This window comes from Apis mellifera, linkage group LG14, assembly GCF_003254395.2.
Source record: "Apis mellifera strain DH4 linkage group LG14, Amel_HAv3.1, whole genome shotgun sequence".
In the NCBI taxonomy this organism is placed as follows: Eukaryota; Metazoa; Arthropoda; class Insecta; order Hymenoptera; family Apidae; genus Apis; species Apis mellifera.
In genome coordinates, this window is record NC_037651.1 from 2,672,038 (window position 1) to 2,693,682 (window position 21,645).

At 26.1% G+C, this 21,645-nt stretch overlaps 1 protein-coding gene across 5 annotated transcripts; it reads left to right on the forward strand.

The window, feature by feature from the left end:
- Nucleotides 1-1,065: 1,065 nt before the first annotated feature.
- LOC100577694 (neuropeptide-like 1) lies at nt 1,066-20,300 on the forward strand. 5 transcript variants are annotated; one of them, XM_016916438.2, is made up of 6 exons: nt 1,066-1,245; nt 15,223-15,686; nt 15,980-16,767; nt 17,530-17,692; nt 19,128-19,153; nt 19,788-19,986. In XM_016916438.2, exons 1-6 carry the CDS (start codon nt 1,072-1,074, stop codon nt 19,847-19,849), a joined length of 1,677 nt encoding a protein of 558 aa, XP_016771927.1. In that variant the 5' UTR covers nt 1,066-1,071; the 3' UTR covers nt 19,850-19,986. The 5 variants fall into 5 exon arrangements, with proteins under 5 accessions (XP_016771927.1, XP_006559359.1, XP_016771926.1 ...); XM_006559296.3 differs by lacking the exon at nt 19,128-19,153 and having other exon boundaries at nt 19,788-20,300; XM_016916437.2 differs by lacking the exon at nt 19,128-19,153 and having other exon boundaries at nt 15,983-16,767; nt 19,788-20,299.
- The last annotated feature ends 1,345 nt before the right edge of the window (nt 20,301-21,645 follow it).

Genomic DNA, 21,645 nt, shown 5'->3' on the forward strand with positions numbered 1-21,645 from the left:
AAAATTATAATATAAAAATAAGCAACAAGAAATTATATAATTAATAGTATAACAAAAACAAAATTTAAAAATTTCAGAATCTTTGCAGTATCTCAAAAATACTAAATGTCAATGCAAAATGGATAGAAAATGCAATGTAAATGGAAATGTAAAATGACAAATGTCAAATTTGTTTGGAACTCATCTTTATGCAAAATAGATGAATAGAAATCGAAAAAAACATAGATAGGTTTTCTTCATTGTTACAAAATAATCATACAATTTTAATTTCTCCTATTTTCCCTTATTACGCAACCATTTCGCAACCAATTCCTTTCCCTTCGCCATCCATTCCCATTTTCCCCTGGAATAAGCATTACAAGCTAATTTTAGCCACTTTCAATCTCGATCCAGCTCAAAAATAAAACCGCGAAAAGTTACCGCGACAGCATTCGCATGCACACGTCTCCCGGTAACACCTCACCGGTGTGGTATATATCCCTCTATCCCCAACGCGCTGCCTCAAATAAAGACGCACAGAAGGTCTTTGTCCTCGATTCAATTATCAAGTATCGGTGACAATGCGACTCCCCACAATGTCTTTGCTTCTTCAACTGGAGGGAGAATCAATGAGCTATCTTTCTCCGAGGGAGAGACAAAAAGGAAAAAAGAGGCGGGAATAAAAATAAACAGAACTAAAAAAAGAAACGAGAAAGGGAAGTTAAAAGTGCCAATAAAAAACGAGCAACCGAGTCATCCAGTTTTCTCCAATGGACACGCAATAATCCACGGGTATATTAACCGAGTCCTGCTTAAAAAATGGCCTGTCTCTCTTCCTCTTCATCCGCCTCGGTCACTCTATTGCCCTTTTTGCCTTCTTCCCTCCCCCTCCCCTCCCCTCATTCACCCTTTCTCTCTTTCTCTCTTTCCGTTCTTCTTTTTCAAAGTGGTCCATCGAAGGAAGACGAGTTTTGCAGCACGGGTTCCCCGCATATTGCGTGGTTATCACCAACAGGAGCCCTCATCGATGGTGTATGTACAGCGTGTACCATTTGGTGTAGGTGTGCTCTATGGGGGTTGGAACGCCTGCGCATGGTTGAAATGGCCTATATAAGGAAGCTTACGCGTACACTGCCGGTACTCAGATTTGGAGAACCGCATTGGGAGGACATTAGTGACTTAGTTTGCGAAATGGGCCTGACTGGAAACCACCTCGTCACCCTTTTGCTATACGTCGCGGTAGTCAACGAGATACGGTTACCTCTGGTGAGTAGTTTTCTCTCAGTTTACGACCCTTTTCACCTTGCCGCGTCTCATTCAATCGTTTCGATGAACACAGTCGACCCTGTTTCGCGGCAATTTTTCTTCTCATACGTGTTTTCAGGAACGAGGAAAGTTTGAAGGGTAGATTTTAAGATAGTCTTCCTGTCGCGAGAACTTTTGCTGCGAATAGAATGGGTTGGTAGTTTCTTCTGATAGATCATGTTAGATTCGGATGAATAGAGTAGGTTTTTGAATTATATTTTAAAGTGTAAGTTAGCATAGAATGACATTTAATTAATATTCATTAATTTTAATATTCGTTAAAGGAATACATAAATTTTATACAATTTTTATTTATAAAAAGAAATATTCTAATTATGAATGGATTATAAAAGAAATTTTTTTACATTTGATAAAATATTCATTAATTTATATTTATATAACTTCTTTTTGTCATAGTTTTTTTATTTTTAATAGTTTTATATATTTTTAATTAAGAAATATTTAAATTCTACTATATCATAAAATAATATCAAAAAATTGAATATAAAAAAGAATTATTGTAAATTATTTTCTCTTTTAAATTATAACAATTTTTTCGACTTATATAGTAAACTTTTATAAAATTCTATTTGTTCTTTAATTGACTAATAAGACAATTAAATTGTATAAATACGTATGTATTCTATTATTTATTTTTAATAACTAATCTAAGAATGTTAATATAGATGGTCTTACTTTCTGAAACAGTGCTTATTAAAAATTTTTAAAGAATTTGATCATTAGAATTTGATCATTCGGTTATTAACGCCCTTAAAATTTCAAACCCGAGTTTCGGAACAAAGGGAATTCTCTGATCAAATGGATTAGTTTGAAATTCGAGATACATCGAACCGTACGTTCTAGCAATAATCAAGTTTCATAATTGAAAATTGACAATTTATGATAAAAAATTTTTTTAAAAGAATTAATTTAGAATTTTTTGTTTTTAATTTATTATAAATAAGTATGTGATTCTTTAAACAAATTATTATTTAGATAAAAATAATTGTATCTTGGTGAATCTCTGACAATATTTGATAATATATTTGGTGTTCTCATTTAATTATCAATATCTTAGTGAATATTATTTAAAATAAATTGAATATAGATTTAGATTATATTTAGTTTAGAATTTAAACTTTTGTATTTTTCTTTTAAAATATTTTTCTCAATCACTATAAGTCAATAAGTCATTTCAATTCTAAATTTTATTATTGGAAAATTATTAAAATTAAATTGAATTTCAACTAATATTTTTGTATGTAGATATAACATTTATATAATCAACTTTTGTATTAATTTGTTCTTTAAAATCGTCTTTCTGAAAGTATTTCAAGAATATATTAATATTTTATACATATAATACATCGATATAAATAAGTATAATCTAAAGTATATTATACATACGTTAATAGAATATTTAATAATTATTTTCTTTGATAAACTTTAGAGATAAGAATGTTTGCTCGTCAAAGAATTTAATTCGAATTTTATTTATTTTCTTTAATCCGCACAGAGTAATATAAGACACGTTTTAAAGATCATAAAATATAATAATATAAATTATATGTTTCAATAGTAATAATCTAAAAATCGATGAAATTTTCATTAAGAAAAATTTATAAGCACAAAAATATTGCTTAAAAAAAAATATATCAATCTTAATAATTAATTTAATTGAAGGAACTTTTTACTTGAAAGGAATGAAAAAAAAGAAAAAAATATCGTTTCATTCGAAAAGTTGACATTTTTGTAATTACGATAAGAATAATTATTCTATGCTTTGAGGCGTAAATTATAGCTATTGATATATGACTAGCATACAATAAAAATCAGATAATTGAAACGATCAATCATGAAGGACATGGATATTAGTTATTGTGAAAGCTTATTCATATGTATATACACTTTATTGTTTTGTTTCAATGTATCTATATCTTTTGGATATAATGAAACACATGCTACTATATTGGTAAAAAAGAAATGAATCTAAATATTTTTTCATTATTTATTTTTTTTAATTCAAATAATTTTTCATAATCCTGTATAATAAAATATAATAATTGTAATTTATTTTTTTTTTAGAATTTACATTAGAAATTCTGAAACTTAGGGATATTTAATTTTAATATTAAATTTTTAACATCGAAAAAAATAAATTTTTAACAACTTATATAATTCATTTATTTAAATTAAACATTTTATTTTAATTAATATCTAAATTAAATTAATTTATAAATTTATAATATCTTGAATAAAGTAATTACAATCTAATAATAAAAAAATATCCTTCATTTATACACAAATAATTTTTATCATAGGGAAGAAATAAGTTTGTTAAATTCTAAAAAGCTAAGAAAAATAATATGATAATTATTTAGTTTATTTTGAAAAAAAAAACAAATATTTCGATTCTATTAAAAATATTTAATGTAATAAATATTTAATAAATCTTTGTTTTTAGAAGAAATTAAAAATATGATATTTTTTTATGCCATCACAAAATAAAGAAATAAGAATCAATCGATTTTCTGAGGGTGGTTAGAGGGTGATAAGACGTTATTATTCTTTATACCAGCAGTTCCAACTTCCATTCATTGTTAAGTTTTATTTGTTGTCGCAAAACTTCACCAAGATCGGGACAAATACGATAAGTTTTTTAATTTCACACTATAAATTTATCCAGAACACGGTTTACTCCCACTGGTCCATCAGAAAGTTTCGTAATGCGATCAGCATCTTTATTTTTGCATCCATTACAATATTGTTTATTGGTTTTTTATTCGTGAAATTTTTTTTTGAAAATTATCTTTGAAATTTCGTATTCCTTATACTCATTATTGCTTATTATTAATCATATCACAGAAAAGATTATTTTTGTGAATTACGTTAATTTAAAATATTAATAAAATTGTTTTCTATTTCAAAATATAATTTTTAAAAAAATAAAATAAATTTTATAATTCCATTCGTGTATGATAAATGAGGACTGAATACATGAAAGAATCCGTATATCAATCGCATGATATATGATAAAAATTAAAATATTTTTATAATAACAAAAAATATATAACAAAAAATTATTAAACAAATTTTCGATATTTTATTTTTTATTATTTAATAAATATAAAATTTTATATTTATATCTTATATGTGTGTCAATAAATTCAATAAGTCCAAGTTATATTTCTTCTCGAATGGAAATATCAAAGATTCAATCTTTTCTTTTTAATACTTTTAAAACTTGTTGAAACTTTTTACGTATCGAAAAGTATAGATTTCCTATATATATATATATATATTCTTTCTTTCTTTCTCTATACGTATAGAATAAATTGAAAAAAAAATTTCTATAATGCATATTTATTAGACAATTAAGAAGAATAGTGCAAATGAATATTTCTGAAGGTGATTTCATTGCCTCGATTGTTTTATGGGATAATTTCCATCAAGGAAACGCGATATCCTTGCAGAAAATTTAATTAGTTCTCAAGGATGATTTCGTATTGTCTCTTTTATTCACTGCGATCTGTGGATGACACGTGCCAAATTTCATTTATATTCCATTTTCGAATACTATTTGAAAATAAATCGAGTCAATACGTTCATTCGATCATTATTGATGAATTGTTTGTTGAAATAAATATGTTTTTTATATATTTTATCAACGTTAAATAAAATTAGAAAAAATTTGCAAATGTTACTTGTTCAATTTTCACAATGACAATGACAATGCTTATATATCAATAAACATTTTGAAAATTCAAGTTCATAGTGTTAGAGATTGACATTTAACAACATATAATTCAAAACTCTCTCAAGAAATAATAAAGGGTGCAAAGTTTATCAAAGTGCGAATTGAAGTATGATCTACGATGAGGACCTTCTTTGAAACATCATGGTCGCTTTTATCGTTGATCAGTAATTTCCGTTTCGAGAGAGCATGATGGGAACATGACTCAAGAAAGTCGAATATATATTTGAAAACACTTGCAATATACAAGATATATTCTTTGATATTTGAATAATAATTTGATTACTTAATCACATGTTGAATTATTGGAATTAAGAATATAAATAGAGAAATTTTTAATTTATATTATAAAATGTGATTTAGAAAAATTTAATTAATAGATACAATTAAGAATGGAGAGATATCTTTTGTTGTATTGAATTAAATATAATTTTTATTTCGATTAATATGTAAATTTTCTTATTTATTAAAATAACATTTTTTTTTTAAAAATAATATTAATGAATTTGTCAAAGAAATTAATAAAAATTAACAAAATAATATAATCATATTAAAAAATTTATTCTTATTGCTAATATTTAATAGTTGATTAAATTAATAATTTTTCATAATTTTTATAATTATTTTATGATTTTTTTCAATAGTTGTTCAAAATTATAATAATTTCTGTTAATTTTTTAATTTTTAAATAATTAAAATATTAAAATATTAAGTATAATATAACATGATTTGTATTTGTAATAATTTTAAGATTAAAATTAAAATTAGAATTAAAATGAAGTTTTTCCAATTTATCTTACGTTTACTTTATTATCTTACGTTATTATTTTATGTCTTATATCAAAATTAAAAAAAATTACTTTCATTTAATCAAATTAAAGTTATGAATGACTAAAATTAATTAGAAATTATTCTTCTTATGAAACTTTCAATCCAATCTAAAATGCAAACTTTCTTTTTTTTTTTACACATACATACACATATACACATAAAAAACTATCAAAAATAGATTTGCACATTTTTTGCAATAGGATCTTCAATTTCTTTAAAATACAAATAATACAAAAATTAAATTTACATTATTACATACAAATTTACATTCACAAAAGAAATAAAAGAAGTTTTGAATAATCTTTTCATTCCCATCATCCATTCATGGATTTATATATCACCATGGATTTATATATTCCACCCACGCCCTCTGTTACCGTTAATTCAAAATCATTTATAGCTAATCATTTTGTTGAAATCACGAAATATGTATTCCTTGAACAACTCGATTTACAATTTCCAATGAGCAGAAATATTTTCTGCGAAACAACCCACCCGATGAATTCATTCCTCAATCGTTCAAAACGTTTTTAGCTGTTCAGATTCTCGTCGTAGATTCGTGTCATCCTTCCGGAAATCAAATGATAACCAAAGGTCACGTCTTTCCCCAGATTATATTTGAGACTGACTCGTCGAGCTTTTCGTACACGAAATTTTCGCACGAATGAGCAATCATTGAAGGTTTGCACATCCTTGCTACATCAATCCTTTCCTTTCAACCGATTCTCTTTTTCTTCTCTTTTTTGTTTCTTTTTCTCCTTTTGAAAAAATTGCACAGTTTACACGCTATAAATAGAAAGAAATAAAAAATATATATATAATTATGTGCAATTATGTATATAGAAACAATATGGTAATCAAATATATTGGAAATGAAAATATAAAATATTGATAAATTTAAGTTTTTATAAATGAACTTAATAATATTATATTTTTATATTTTTTAATGGAAATATAATATATTGTAAATTTGTAAATCAAATATTATTTTTGAAGATTTACAAATGGAAAGAACGTTATTAAAACACGCTCAGAAAATAGAGAAAAGCATACCATTGAAGTCTCTTTTTGATTTATCCTGATATCTCAATTGGTTGCCGAGATATAAGGATTCAAAGTTTCCATAATACTTAATACGGTACGAAGATTATGAATGGGCCCGCCAGTCATTGACCTATATTTTTTCTTGAAAATGCGTACTACGTTCTTCTTGGAATCGCGTATCACGTTATTCCAAGAATCGCGTCTGTCACTTGTCTGGAATTTGCGATAGATCAGTTAGAGGAGGTGCGAGTGAGAAGTTCGTATAAGTGATAAGGATGGCGATAACGAACGATTAAAAATTATCTTCCTCTTTACACGACGATATTGCGGGAACCGGATATCGTATCGGAATAAACGAAAAAGGATTTTAAAGGGAAAGATTCCGCGCTTCCAACGATCGTTCATTCGATGAGCAAAAATTATTACTTTTGGAGTTATAGTTGTTTAAAGTTTTCCGGATTTTAATAGAGTTTAATCGGGTTTAAAGTAAATTTAAAAAATTATTCTTTTCTTTAAATGGAAATATTTCGGGAACCGGAAGTCACATTCGGATAAATGAAAAATCGTTTTAAAAAGTAAGATTCCGCGCTTCTAATGATTGTTTATTGATTATTCAGAAGTTGCTATCTTTAGAGTTATAACGGTTCAAAGTTTTCTTAATTTTAGTATGTTTTTAATCAAGTTTTGAAATAAATTACGTGATAATTATTCATGTTCAGAGATATTTTAATTGATTTTTAATTGATAATGATTAAAAATAATGTGAAAAATATGTTCAAAGATAACTTTAGTTGATTTTTAATTAATAATAATTAAAAATAATGTGAAAAACATTTAATGTGAAAAACATTTTATTTTCTTCTTCTTTGGTTTTTTTTACAAGCGCATTTTTTAAATTTTCTTTTAATTTGATTATTACATGTATAAAGTTTGAATCATTCTGATATCTATTCGAATTTATATAAAATAATCACTTGTAATAAATTTGATTTATAATATATTAAACTTAATTCCATTACATCATATTTGATATTTAAAATTGAAAAATTTTGAAAATTATTTGAAAACGAATTGATCATAATGGATTAGTTTATAATAAAATTAGTGAGAAAATTGCAGAAGATTGGATTTGGATGATAAATTTTTCATAGATTTTTTTATTCTTTCTTTCTATTCATAGTTAAAGATTGAAAATGAAAGAAAATTAAAAAAAAGAAAATTAATGTTTGTTTTGCTTCTTTGACATTTAATTATTGATTAAAATTTTTTTAAAAAAATTAATTATTACATAAATATGTATAATACAATGAATTTTTTAACTATAGCTTAATTTACAAAATTTTAATCCAGATTTTTGATTCATCTTTTTCACAAAGCATTGCATCTTGCTTTCTTTTTTTCTTTTGTAGATGTATATCAAAATTATTAAATATATCTGAAATAAAATTTTTTTACAAATTATAATAAAAGGCTTGTTATTAATTAAAATTGTTTTTAAGATATATTAATCATAGTCATAGAATATATTAATTGCTTCTTGTTACTTATGACTCAGCTTACGATTCGTATACACTACATGTATCGTGATTTATTCTTGTCATTTGCACCAACTCAACTACATATTCACTAACGATGAAAATACCGACAAAATTGCTTAATGAACGGTAACACATGTCCTCGTGTAATTATCAGTGACCAGTTTTGAATCTTTATATCCCAATAGATATTCTGAATAAGATAATATTCTGTGAAAATACCAAAGATACAAAGCTATATACAAACATATAGAAATTCATACTCGTTTTCTAACAGAAATTGAACTCTCAGGTAATTAATCAATTGACTCTTAAATAATTTTCTTTTTTTTTTATTAACGATATATTGAAATTGAATTTGATTAAGGAAAAAAAAATATAATCGAATAATTTAATTTCGTATGAATAAACTATGAATTCATCATTATATTAAATTATATAAAATATTATGCACATTCTCTATATATTTATTAAATATTCAAATTTAATGCATAAAAAAAATCTAAAGTCTGTAAGATTTTCTTCTTAAGGTTTTATCATCAATCTTTAATTTTTTCCACATTTTTTTTATAAATTTATTTTATTACTCATCAAAAAAATATTTATCTTAAAATAATATCTCGTTCTTTATGTTATATCATTAATGTCAATCTCATTTTGTCGATCTTATATCTTATAAAATATCGATGCGCGCAGATTTAGAGGGGCATTAAATCAATTTGTATTTTTCGAATGATTTTTTTACCATGCTTTTGTACGGTGTTCAAAAAGGGTTATAAAATAGGAGGACAGATTACAGGCGAGAGAATTGGGTGGGTAATTGTATACGAAGGAAATAAAATACGTTGGTAGAATGCGAAATGTGTGGAACTTGGAAACTCTGTATCTCTCGAGTGACTGCTATCGAAACTTGTTCCGGCAAATTGGAAAACGCTTTGTCACTTGTCGTTACACTTTGTCTAGGCGATTTCCTTTGTCAATATATTGTATAATAGAATCGTGGAAATTTCATATCGAGGAAGTCTTTATCAAATTCTGAATCAATTTTACGAATCGATGAACTTATAATACGATCTATTTGAAGATTATGATATAATTTAACGTTTCACGATTGTTTTGAAATAAATTATACTTTAAAGTTAGTTAGATAGTTAATTTTACTTATATAGTATAACATATATTATTTATTTATTATAGTTTATTATTATTATTTAATGAAGAAGAAAATTTTCAAAATAATTAATCAATAAAAAATTTAGACATATTATAATAATATGATAAAATCTATGAATTATCTTTTTAACAAAAATATAACAAATTTAGATATATAAATATTTATAATACTAATTTTATTTTATTTTAAATATAATAAGAATTTTTTATTGTTGCATTCATGGGACGTATTTATAAATATATTATATTTTCTATTATTTCGATATAATTATTTCTTTGTACATAAAAAAATTAGAAACATGAAGTGAAATAGAACTTAATTTTACGAAAAAAGTAAAAAAAAATAGAAATATAAAGATTCGATTGATGAAATTGATTGTTTCGTTTGAGAGAAATATTTCCGCTCCATTAATTTTCTTCGAGCTTCCATCTGAGATGGTTTTTGATTTATAATGAAACAAGAAACTCGGTGAGAGAAGTAACTTTAAGGTGAACCACGAAATTACAACTTTGCTCTGACGAGCATCAAAAGGAACGAAGTCGTCCGTCTTTAGGATTTTGGTATTCAAAGAACGTGGTATGGAATTTCATCTCTCTCGATGAATTGACATTTCTTTCGTCTTTAAATATACATGATATTAGGCTTGTAAAGAAACTTATTCATTTAAGAGAAGATGAGTAGGAAATATATTTGTGAGTAAGTACATGTATGTACATTTTGTGTACAGCATATGAGATTTTTTTTTTTTTTGATATTTTTTTTATTACGTTGGCAATATAACGTATGGAGAAAGAAAATTAATGTTTATTTTCCTTAATAATTAAATTTTTGTTTATATTTTCACAGTTAAACTTATATTAAATTTATGAAATGAAAAATGGAAAATTTAATATTTAATATTTTAATAACAGTTAAATTCTTATATATGTGTATATACTAATAGAAAATTTAATATGAAATTTTTAATTTTAATTTTTAATTAAATGAGACTCATTAGTAATATTATCGAAGTTGATTTTTTATTGAGTATTTTATGTAATTTTTTATGTAATTTATCTAATAAATTTTTACAAACAATAATTTTTACATAAAATTTATTTTTCAGAAATTAAATCTAATATATAATTATTTGTATATACAATGACCATAAATTGTATAAAATTTTTATAAAAATTGAATATTTTATTTTGCAAGAATAAAAAGTAAGAAAAAAAAATAAATTGGAAATTAAGTTTTATATATAATATTTGTTGTTGTTCTCAATTATTTTTATTTTACATTTAATATTGCAGAGGATTGATAAAGATCGATTGAACAAGTATATTTACAACACTTTATAAAAAGAATACTTACAAGTTGAAGTCTTGAAATAATTTTAATTATTCTTCTTTAAGAAACCTTAAGAACAGAATTTTAATTTCTTACTAAAGCTTTGAGTTATTAGGCGAACTTCATATAGAATTTATTACAGGTCAAGAATCATCTTCGTTTTTTAATGTTAATATCAAATTAAGAAAAAAATTATAATTATTATTAAAATACGATGTAAATCATATAGTTGATCAATTATGAAATAAAAATTAATATCAAAACTTCTCAGAAATCAAATAATTAAACAAGTTGATCAGTTTAGTTTCTTTAATTCAATTCAACTATACGTCCATGATGAATATATATTTATATATATTCATCATAATAATGAATATAAGATTAAAAAATATTACAACTTATACAATTTTTAATCAAAATAATTAAATTAAATTTGATTAAACGAAGTTACTTTCAATTAGCAGAATAAATTGCTATGTCTATAGAGACAATTACTTATTCTTAAAATGAAGTGACAAGGTGAATAAGTGAGCTTAGCTTATTACACGGTGGCTTGATTAGGTAATTCGTTGAAATATTCGTTTAGCTTCTAATTTCGCTTTAGGAATGCAATTTAATCTACGTGGCCAAGGGCAACGTTGTTAAACCTGTACGAAGAAAAGGGGGTGAGTTGGGGATGGTTTAATGAGACAAGCTCTTGATTATCGATGACAATATTGCAAACAAAGATCTCTGTTAAAATCATCGAAATGATATACCTATGATATGCATGTAATATTTTGCAATTAGCAAAATATTATTAGCAAAATGTAAATTGCTTTCTCTTTTTAAGAAAAATATTTTAAATTCTCCATTTTTTTATAAATTTCTCCATTTCGTATAAATTTTTTCAATGGGCAAAAATATAATATTTATTTTTATTCGAATAACGAATATTTTAATTATAATATGAAAATATAAAGTATTAAAAGAAAATAAAATGAAGAAAATGTAAAACTATCTGTAATATATTGTATATTTCTGACCAAATATAATCATACATTTTTTATTTTGTATAAAAATAAATTCTAAATTATAAATTTAGTTTATGTAAAATATTTTGCTCATTATTTATTTACTATTAAACTTTTTTCCAGATCCAAAAGATTCCAGAAAAAAATATTCAAAAACATTTTTTATTTGTCTTTACAACAAAAAAATTAAATCTTATAGAATAATGATAGAATATTAATGATATTAAAGATTTTGTATCTTATCTAAAATCATTTAACTTGAATCATTCTGTATCTTGATTTGAATCGAATTTAAAAATTTAATTTTTAACTCGAATGATCTATGATCTATAAATCTGTTATCTCGCATCGAAATTCATGTTTACCGATGAAAATTGATTATGAAATACGACCAATACAATACTCTGTTCAGGTTAATTATGTTAAATATCACGTACAGGAAATCAACATTTCAATAGTATCATGTGACATGCATATATACACTGCGTTTACGTACTACGCATTGAACTCGATGATATGCATTATTTATCAAGTTTTGTAAAATATTTATGAACTTTCGAATGATTTTGATTTTTCGTTTATTATTCAATCTTAATACATTATCAATCAAATTATATTAAAGAAATATTATTATAATCTTTATAATCTACGAAGAAATTCTTAGAAATCTTGAAATTCTTGATTTCAAAATGTATTCAAAATGTTTCTATTCTAAATTTTCGATTCGAAATTTTTGAGTTGTTAAAGTTATTTACATAATGCACGATATTTTTTTATTGATAAAAAAATGATACACTATAAACGTATTAATTTATTCCAAACTAATTATGATATAAATTATCATCTTGTTATCGATATTTTATAATTTCGTGATAAATTCTCTTGTGTTTTGTTGTGGATTCACGTACAATGAAGTTAATATATTTGAATATGAAGTTAATATAATTTATTGAGCAAGTCATCTGCACGCAACTGTTGTTCAGTTTTACGATACGCAATTAACGTTCTCGATATTTGTCCAAGCATCATAAAATGTTCACACCCACAAAAGAATATAAAACTGCGTAGCGTTTATTTCACCTCTTGGTTTTCTAATTAAATATATTTTATTATACACTTCATAATAAAAATTTTTTTAAGTAAATATATTATCATCACATTGATCTTTTTGCAAAATTAAATTTTACATTTGGTATTTTTTTTTTTTTTTGCATGTCTTGTATAGATTTTTATCATATCTCAAATTTTGTATAAGCGCATAACATTTGTATATGTTAATTAATAAATATCATATAGATATTAATTCTTTGATAAAAATATAAAAAATATAGAATTCTTCTTATATTATTTTATATTGTATCTATGTTATTAAAATCTTTCTTTCGTTCATAATTTTCTTATTACTTATTTCCATAAAACACTTGAATTTTTTTACATTCATTTTTCAACACTCCTCTGTAATTCATTTTTTCATTATTCATTTATCTTAAATTTTATGCAAATATAACAACGATTAATCAAAGCTAATTACATAAGTATATCATTAATATCATAACAGTTTAATAATTTACGATAAAATTTTTGTTCAAATATTTCTCTATCGCGAATAAACCAAATTAATTTTCAATGACACGTTTAATTACGAAACAGCTGTCAACCATTTCACTGTTACGGGCCGATTAATTTCCCTGTTGGCCGTGAATTTGAATCGAAAAATTTCTCTTCAATTTCTCGTCTTTTTCTCGGAAATATTTCGAATTAAACCTCGAAATATGGCATTTAACACGCCAACGTATTTTCACTGTATACAAATTGTTTTCCGATTAATTTATTTTATAATTTCCAAAATTTTTTTTTCGTAAAAATTTTAATCGTTCGATTTATACAATTTAAATTAAATTTATAAAATTAGAAAAGAACAGTTATTTTTAATTTTTGTAAGAAAAAAGAAAAATGTATCTGCACAAATGTAATTATTAAATGTTAAGATTAGCTAAAAATTTTATATAATAAAAAATATTTATTAGCAATAATATCTACTTTATCTTTTAAATTATGAAAAATTATGAAAAATTAAATATAAAAGTCCTTGTTAAATCGATCGTTTCTTGATTTGGATTTTTTTAAATTTAAATATAATGCAAAATATATAAAATTAAGAAAAATTTAAATCATGATTTTACTAATTTATTCTAATTTGTTTAAAAAATACAAGCTTTGAATTTTGAAATTCTTGAATTAATATCAATTAATATCAATTAAAAATCACAATATATTATATAACTTTGAAATATATCTTGTATTTTTTTTAATTAAAAAGTTTCAGTTCTTCTCACTTACTTAAGTAATCTCAAAGTTTTGAACGGTAGTGTATAAAACATGAAATTTTCTTTCCTAATTTTTATGCATGGTGGATATCCGTTATCCAATAAGAAATTATACGATATTTTTCAAGGTAAATCATGTGACACGAAGCGTAAAATAAGTTTTCAGTGATCGATTATGTATCTTATTATGCAGTCTTACAATGAACTTCCAATATCTTCTAAAATAATTATTAATTTTCGGTTCTGTCGATGCGTCGTATTAAAATATTCTGAAAAAATTGAACGATCGTTTATAACTATTTTTAAACGTAATTTACTTCGTTACTTTGACTTTTTTATAAAATTCTTTTAGTTTGTAATTTTTTATATTATCATTTCTATATAAGAAAATTTGAATATAATTTTTTAATTGAAAAATTATAATTTAATTATTAAAAAAACTTTTCAATAGTTCTATAAAATAAAGCATTTAAGTATGATATTCCTTTATGACAATTATTTTTTAAAAGACGAGACTTTGGAATCGAATTGGTATCGATTTTGAAACAATTATACCTATTTAGTACCGATATAAATGTAAATGATATAATTAAAATCGTAAAACGTGCTTTTCCAACTAAAGCTAATACTATTATCACTATTAAAAAAATCGATTTCCAAGAATTAGCATAGGAATTTAAATGCTTTACGAAAAATCCTTCCAATATATTTAAGTAATGAGAAATAAAACCTCATTTATACATACATTTTTTTTTTATTATAATCTTAATAACAATTTTCAACTTTATTAAACTTTATTAAATTTAATAAAATAAAAGAAAGAAGTTAGACTATTATAGTATTATAGACTATATACTATTATAGACTCCAATTTAGACTTTTATAAATAAATCCAATCAACACTTACCTAAGAAATTACATTATGTTGCAGGTAACATGCCAAGACGAAGACAGTACTCAATGCATGCCAAAAACAGCCTTCTTGGCCCTCTTACGTCATCCGGAAGTGAGTTCGAGCTTGGCCGCCTACTCCAGAGCGGCAAGGGTGACTCAAGATACGAAAAGTCGTAACGACATGGCGCATCTGAGGGCTTTGACCGAGGAGGGCGACGACACCGAGATCTGTGTTCCTGGTCGTGTTTATCTGCAATTGTTGAAGGATCCCGTCGTACGTGGCGATCTCAGCGCAATCCTCAACGGAAGAACGCAGAAGGTGCCGGATCTTCTGGGACGTTTGATCGACGACACCGATCAGATGGATGCGAGGGAATATCCGTTTGAATATCAGAAAAGAAGCATCGCGACGTTGGCCAAGAACGATGATTTGCCGATTAGTCTTCATGATCGTATGGCAGAAAATGAGGATGACGAGGAAAAGAGAGCAGTAATTTCCAGGTATGAACATGTTATTAATTTATTATTAATTATTCTTACTTTACTACCTTAAATTTTAATGAAACGAGATTAAATGATCCGTTTCATTTTATTCAAGATCTTATTTTAATAATCTTAATAATTTGAAAGAACGGATAAATCTTATTTTTTATAAATTTAAAAAGTTCTTTATACTTTTAAAAAAGTATACTTTCTTTTCTACAAAAAATCTTCCCCAATTAAAATAAATTAAATTCTCCTTTTTAAATTTTCCAAAGCTCTTCCATCTAATTCCCTTCCAAACTTCTTTCCAGCAGCGATCATTCGATTATCCGCGACTACCTTCCACCCAACGGCCGATCGGAAGAGCAAGCCTTAAGAGATTTCTCTATGGAGAAGCGAAACGTGGGCACCCTGGCCCGCGATTTCGCGCTGCCACCCGGCAGACGCAACATCGCGTCCCTGATGCGTGATTACGATCAGAGCAGAGAAAATCGCGTGCCGTTCCCTGGGAAAAGGAACGTCGCGTCCCTCGCAAGAACGTACACCCTGCCACAAAATGCTGGAAAAAGGAATGTTGGATCCGTGGCAAGAGAGCACGGATTGCCTTATGGGAAACGATACGTCGCCTCCTTGGCGAGAACGGGCGATCTTCCTATCCGTGGTCAAAGGAGCGTCTCCTCTTTGGCCAGAACTGGCGATCTTCCTGTCCGCGAGCAAAGGAGCGTCTCCTCTTTGGCCAAGAATTCCGCTTGGCCTGTGTCGTTGAAGAGAGGAATCTTTCTGCCCGGGAGCGTGATCCTCAGGGCGCTCTCCCGCCAAGGTAGATCGTTCGACTCGGCAGACACGAATGCGAGAAACGATCTGTTGGATCTTCAGGCGCTTGGCAACTTGCGACAGAGTCAGGAGAACGATTACGAAAGCGAGGAGAAGGTGAACGATTCGTTGAAGGCCGACTCGAATATCAGGAGATCCAAGAGGGAGATTGCTTTCTCCGATGAGTATCCGCTTCCTGTGATGCAGAATGCGAATATGTTCGATTACGAGGAGATGATGGAGGCGCTTGGTGGACAGTATCCTAATGCTGAGAAGAGGTTCATGGGTGAGTAACTTTGATTCGTTTGTTTTTGGATTTAGTTAGTTTGGAAGTTTTTGGGGAAAGTAGTGTGAGAGAGAGAGAAGAGACGAAGAAAGAAGTTTATTTGATGATAGGTATACATACACGTTTACAAGTAAATTTCAAAATCTTGTTTAAGGGTAATATTTGCTACTAAATCTTAAATTAGCTACAAATTTGTATCAATTGAAATAAGAATAATCGTTAATTTATATTTATATGATAAATGTTTTAATACATATTTTATAACGAAAGATAGAATGATACAAATACTTCTCCCCTTCTTCAAGGCATCGACGATTATTAATTAAAACCTATTGATATTAAAACACGCGAATGCAGTTCAAAAGAATGATTGAAGAATCGAGATAGTTACTTTAGAAACTATTCCTTCTCCATACGAAGAAATGTTCTTCGTAAACGTGATTACAGTCGAAAGCAAATCCAAAGAACCGCAAAACACACATGGATCCAAGCCGTGAAATATCCCTTTTCCCCTTTCAAAACGGTACTCTTCCATGCTTGAAACGCGAGGCGAGATTAATTAACTTTTCAACCGAATGACGAGCGATACGGCACGCTATACCCTTCCGTAAGCACCCTCGATACCCGAGATCCGATAAAAGTAGACCTCGTTTTCGAGTTTGTGTATTTCATGTCGGCGGGAATGGACATGTCAACCGCGTAGTAATTGAACACGAAAGTCCAGAGATCGAGCGTAAATCGAGCGGTATCTGTGAATGTCAGGAACAGGTTCTGCACCGGAGATGCAGCCGGAGGTAGACCAGTTCGGCTACCCGGAAACGTTTCAAGCGAATAAAAGGCACATCGGGGCCCTGGCACGCCTTGGTTGGCTTCCATCTTTGAGGACCGCCAGATTTTCGCGGTCACCTCGGTATTTGGTTGACAGGTCAGACCATTAGGTTCTCACCTGTCATTCTATGTTCGATTGAACGGAAAGTTGTTGTTGTTTTTGTTATCCATATATTTATATATATATGTGTCATAAGTGATAATTTTTCAATACGAATTTATCATTGAGTGAAATGTAAAATAGAGTGAATTTTTCATCGATATTATACATATTTCTCTAATTCATAACTATAATTTTCTAAGTGAATAAGGTGTTTCGATAATTTCTTAGTTAAATTTTCTTTTTCAATCGTAAAATCAAATTTTGTTTCGTTAGATAATATATTTCTTGAGAGGATACTGCATATCATCTAATACTAAATAATTAAATTCTTTTTTAAAATTGTGAAAAATTATTTATGGTAGTATCACTATAGAAAATGCAAAAACATTCCGTCTAATTTAACGATATGTATCATTCGTGTGTCTCTTTGTGCCTCTTTTTCTTTCTTCTTTCTTTTTGTATATCGTCCGTCATTCTCTCATCACGCTAAAAATGTAGAAAAAAAAAAAAGAAAAAAAGGAAACAGTATTGTTGATTCATCGAAAAATATATTCGAACAATCGGAGAGAGGGAGATTTTCGCGTAGTGGAAGCATCAAACGTCAAACGTTCACCAATATTCATACTCTATTTTTATTTCTTCCATTTCTACGTGGACAATTCACGGTAGTTAGTAATTGTAAACTAGTAGGTGTCTCGATGTGGTGTTCTTACTTCTCGATGTTATGGAACTGATCTAATATTACTATCATCGATTTAGAGATTTATTGATGTGGTAGATGTTTTATTCATTGGCTGGCTGAGATATACAGGGTGTCTCGCAATTTGTGGCAAGAAAAAAATTGTTAGGAACAAAATTGGTTTGAATTTTGAAAAATAGAATTATACATGCATATATAATTGATAAATTATTTTTGGAAAATTTTTAATTACACTTAGATGTATTTTTATATTATATTTATGGCAAAATGATTTCTCAAAATCATTTTTATAAAGGTTTTTTAAGGTTATTAATATCTTTTTTAAACAATACTATATATTTTTTTAGTTATATTAATTACATTATATGTTTGAGCTTGAAAATTTAAGATTAAATATAAGAATATTATTTATTTTTCAGTTTACAGGACACCCTGTATAAATATAGATATTCTAGCGCGAAGAATCGATAGCCAATAGATAGATTATACTTCTAGAGTTGTTCATTGTTAGATTTTTGTGTGTTCAACTTACAGGGTTATCTAATCGGGAAATTGTTACAGTTGACTTTTCTTTCATTATACTAATTTGTCATTCTAATTGATATATCAATTTTGAAGAAAGATGAAAGAAATTATATCTTTTCTCCTAAAGTATTTTATAATTTTTTATTCAAATTTGTTAAAATTTATTAAAGAAAATATCTGATTTATTATTTGTAATCGTTTTAGATTCTCATTTTCTCAAATGGTGAAGTGTAAGTAATTTTGTATCTGTCATGTCGAAATTTCTTTTTGTTCCAGAAAAATTGAATATCATAGATTACCCTGTTTTCTGTCTTTTAATCTTAATGACAGACAATGTTTTATTTGTTAAACAAAGAATTCGTATTTTATCTGAATTTCTAAAAAAAATATTCTTAAAATATATTATAATTATTATGCAGAAAAATCTGTTTAAGATTTTCCCTATGTTATTTAATATTCCTTTTATTTTTATAATTAGAGATTTCAACATTGCTAAAACATTGTGCTGTCTTTAATGTTAAGTAGTATTAAATGTTGAATATTAGATATGTGCTATATTCTCAAAATCATCGAATCTTCATTTCTATCAGAGAATAACATAAATGTCTTTATGCGCTTATATCTGTACAATTTTTTATGCGGTGATCAATTATATATACATGATACAAGCTGCGAATACAATTATTTGTTTTTTTTCTTAGTGGTATCAGTGTTTAAGAGTAAAAATAATAAGTCTATGTAGAAAAAAAAAATATATATATATATTTATATAAATTCTATGTGCTAAATAGACTAGTAACTTGCAATGTAATTAGATGAAATTTTATTTCGTTACCTGAGAAAAATTTAAATAATATATTTTAGGGAGAATCCCGCAGATGGGTCCTCGCCCAACTACTCCTCCAACTCGTCGACAAGGTCGTTAAGGCCTAATCTCAATCCAAGGACACGCTACATTCAAGCCTTGCACGGGGATTGTCGACACGGCTTCAAAAGGTTTCTTCTATTACCAGCTACGGATAATAATTATTTTCATCAAAAACTTCCTAGCTCGTTGCGATCCAAATCGTTATAAATCGTTTTAAATTATCCTCTACACGGTAAATATCGATAAAATAATCATTTTGTTAATAACTTTTGCTCATATCTTTGGAATGATGAGTAGCATTTATAATATTTTATTTTTAAAATTTGAATTTATTTAGGGATTTACGTAGGAATTTTTCATATTTATCTATAACTGATATGAAGTTATTCTTTTTTCTTGATTCGATATTATCTATAATAGATAAAACAATTTTAGTGAATTATCATTGATCTCTTTTAGACAAATTTTCAATTGGTATTTTTGGATCTTAAAAAAAATGATTCATTAGAGTTTAAATTATTTAATTTTCAGGATATTTTAATTTAAAATATATTAAAATGTATTGCATATTATTATAGATTATTAATAATAATTCTTATTTAAATAATATTAGAATATAAATTTGAAAAAAGAAAAAGATAAATGAAATTTAACTGAAAAAAATAATATATGATTATTTATAATTATATATGACTTAATTAATCAAGGGTTAAATTATGAAATTCTTTTTTAACTCTTTCTTACCATTTAGAAAGACTTATAAAAATTGTTATATGTAATGGATTTTCCAATTAAGTATGATATTTTCGTATTTTAGCAGTTATTAATGTTCGATTTAATATATTGACTATTCTATCGTTAATTTTCACGGATCTATGCTACTAAATTTTTATCACTAACTGAAAATTTTATATGGTGAATTATTTACGCTTTCTATCGATGTACAATTTGACTCGTACTATTTTATATATATACATTTTAACGACTTTATACATATACTGTATTTAATTCAGTGCTTACTATCCTAATATTGTAAATGTATGTTTAAGGAAAATAACAGTCAATGCGAATTCTGAGCGACGTTCAATTTTTTATGAAATTTTAAGATTAGAAATCGATAATTATTTTAGTAATTTATATTTTATAATTTATATCAATTTACTATTAATTTAATTTCTTTTTGGTTTAACGAATATCATTTATAATCCAATTTTACAAATTTAATTTATTTCCATTTGAATTGACAAAATATAGAAGTATGATTTATCATAAATTTTGGACAAAAATTGTACGCTGCTCGAATAATATTCATTCAATCTTAAATTAATAATTTTTCAAATTTAATCAAAATATTTTTATAATTTGAAGCGATTTCTATTAATATTAAGAAATATTTTCAGAAATTATTATTTTTTCCCCATAATTCATGTAATTAGACAATAATCAGCGACAATAATATTAAGAATAATAATTCTAACAATACTATACTACTAATAATATCAAACATCCGATTCATATATCTATTTTGCATTCTAACACGCGTTTTAAAAAGCAGAAAAATCTTAACTAATGTTTCAAAAAAGTCTTTCTTTCAGGTTAATTTTCAAATTTTGTATCTGTTTATCTGGTATTTTTAACATTGTATCATTTTCTTGAATAAAATATATACAGTGGCGAGAATAGAAGCAGGGAAATGCTTACTTCTAAATTCAATTCATTGATATATTATAAAATATAATCCCAAAATGCATACAATTTTATGTCTTTTAAATAGATATGACATAAGTTAAACAAAAAAAAATGTCATTTCTATTTATCTATTTTATTTAAAATTACATATATTGCTATATAATC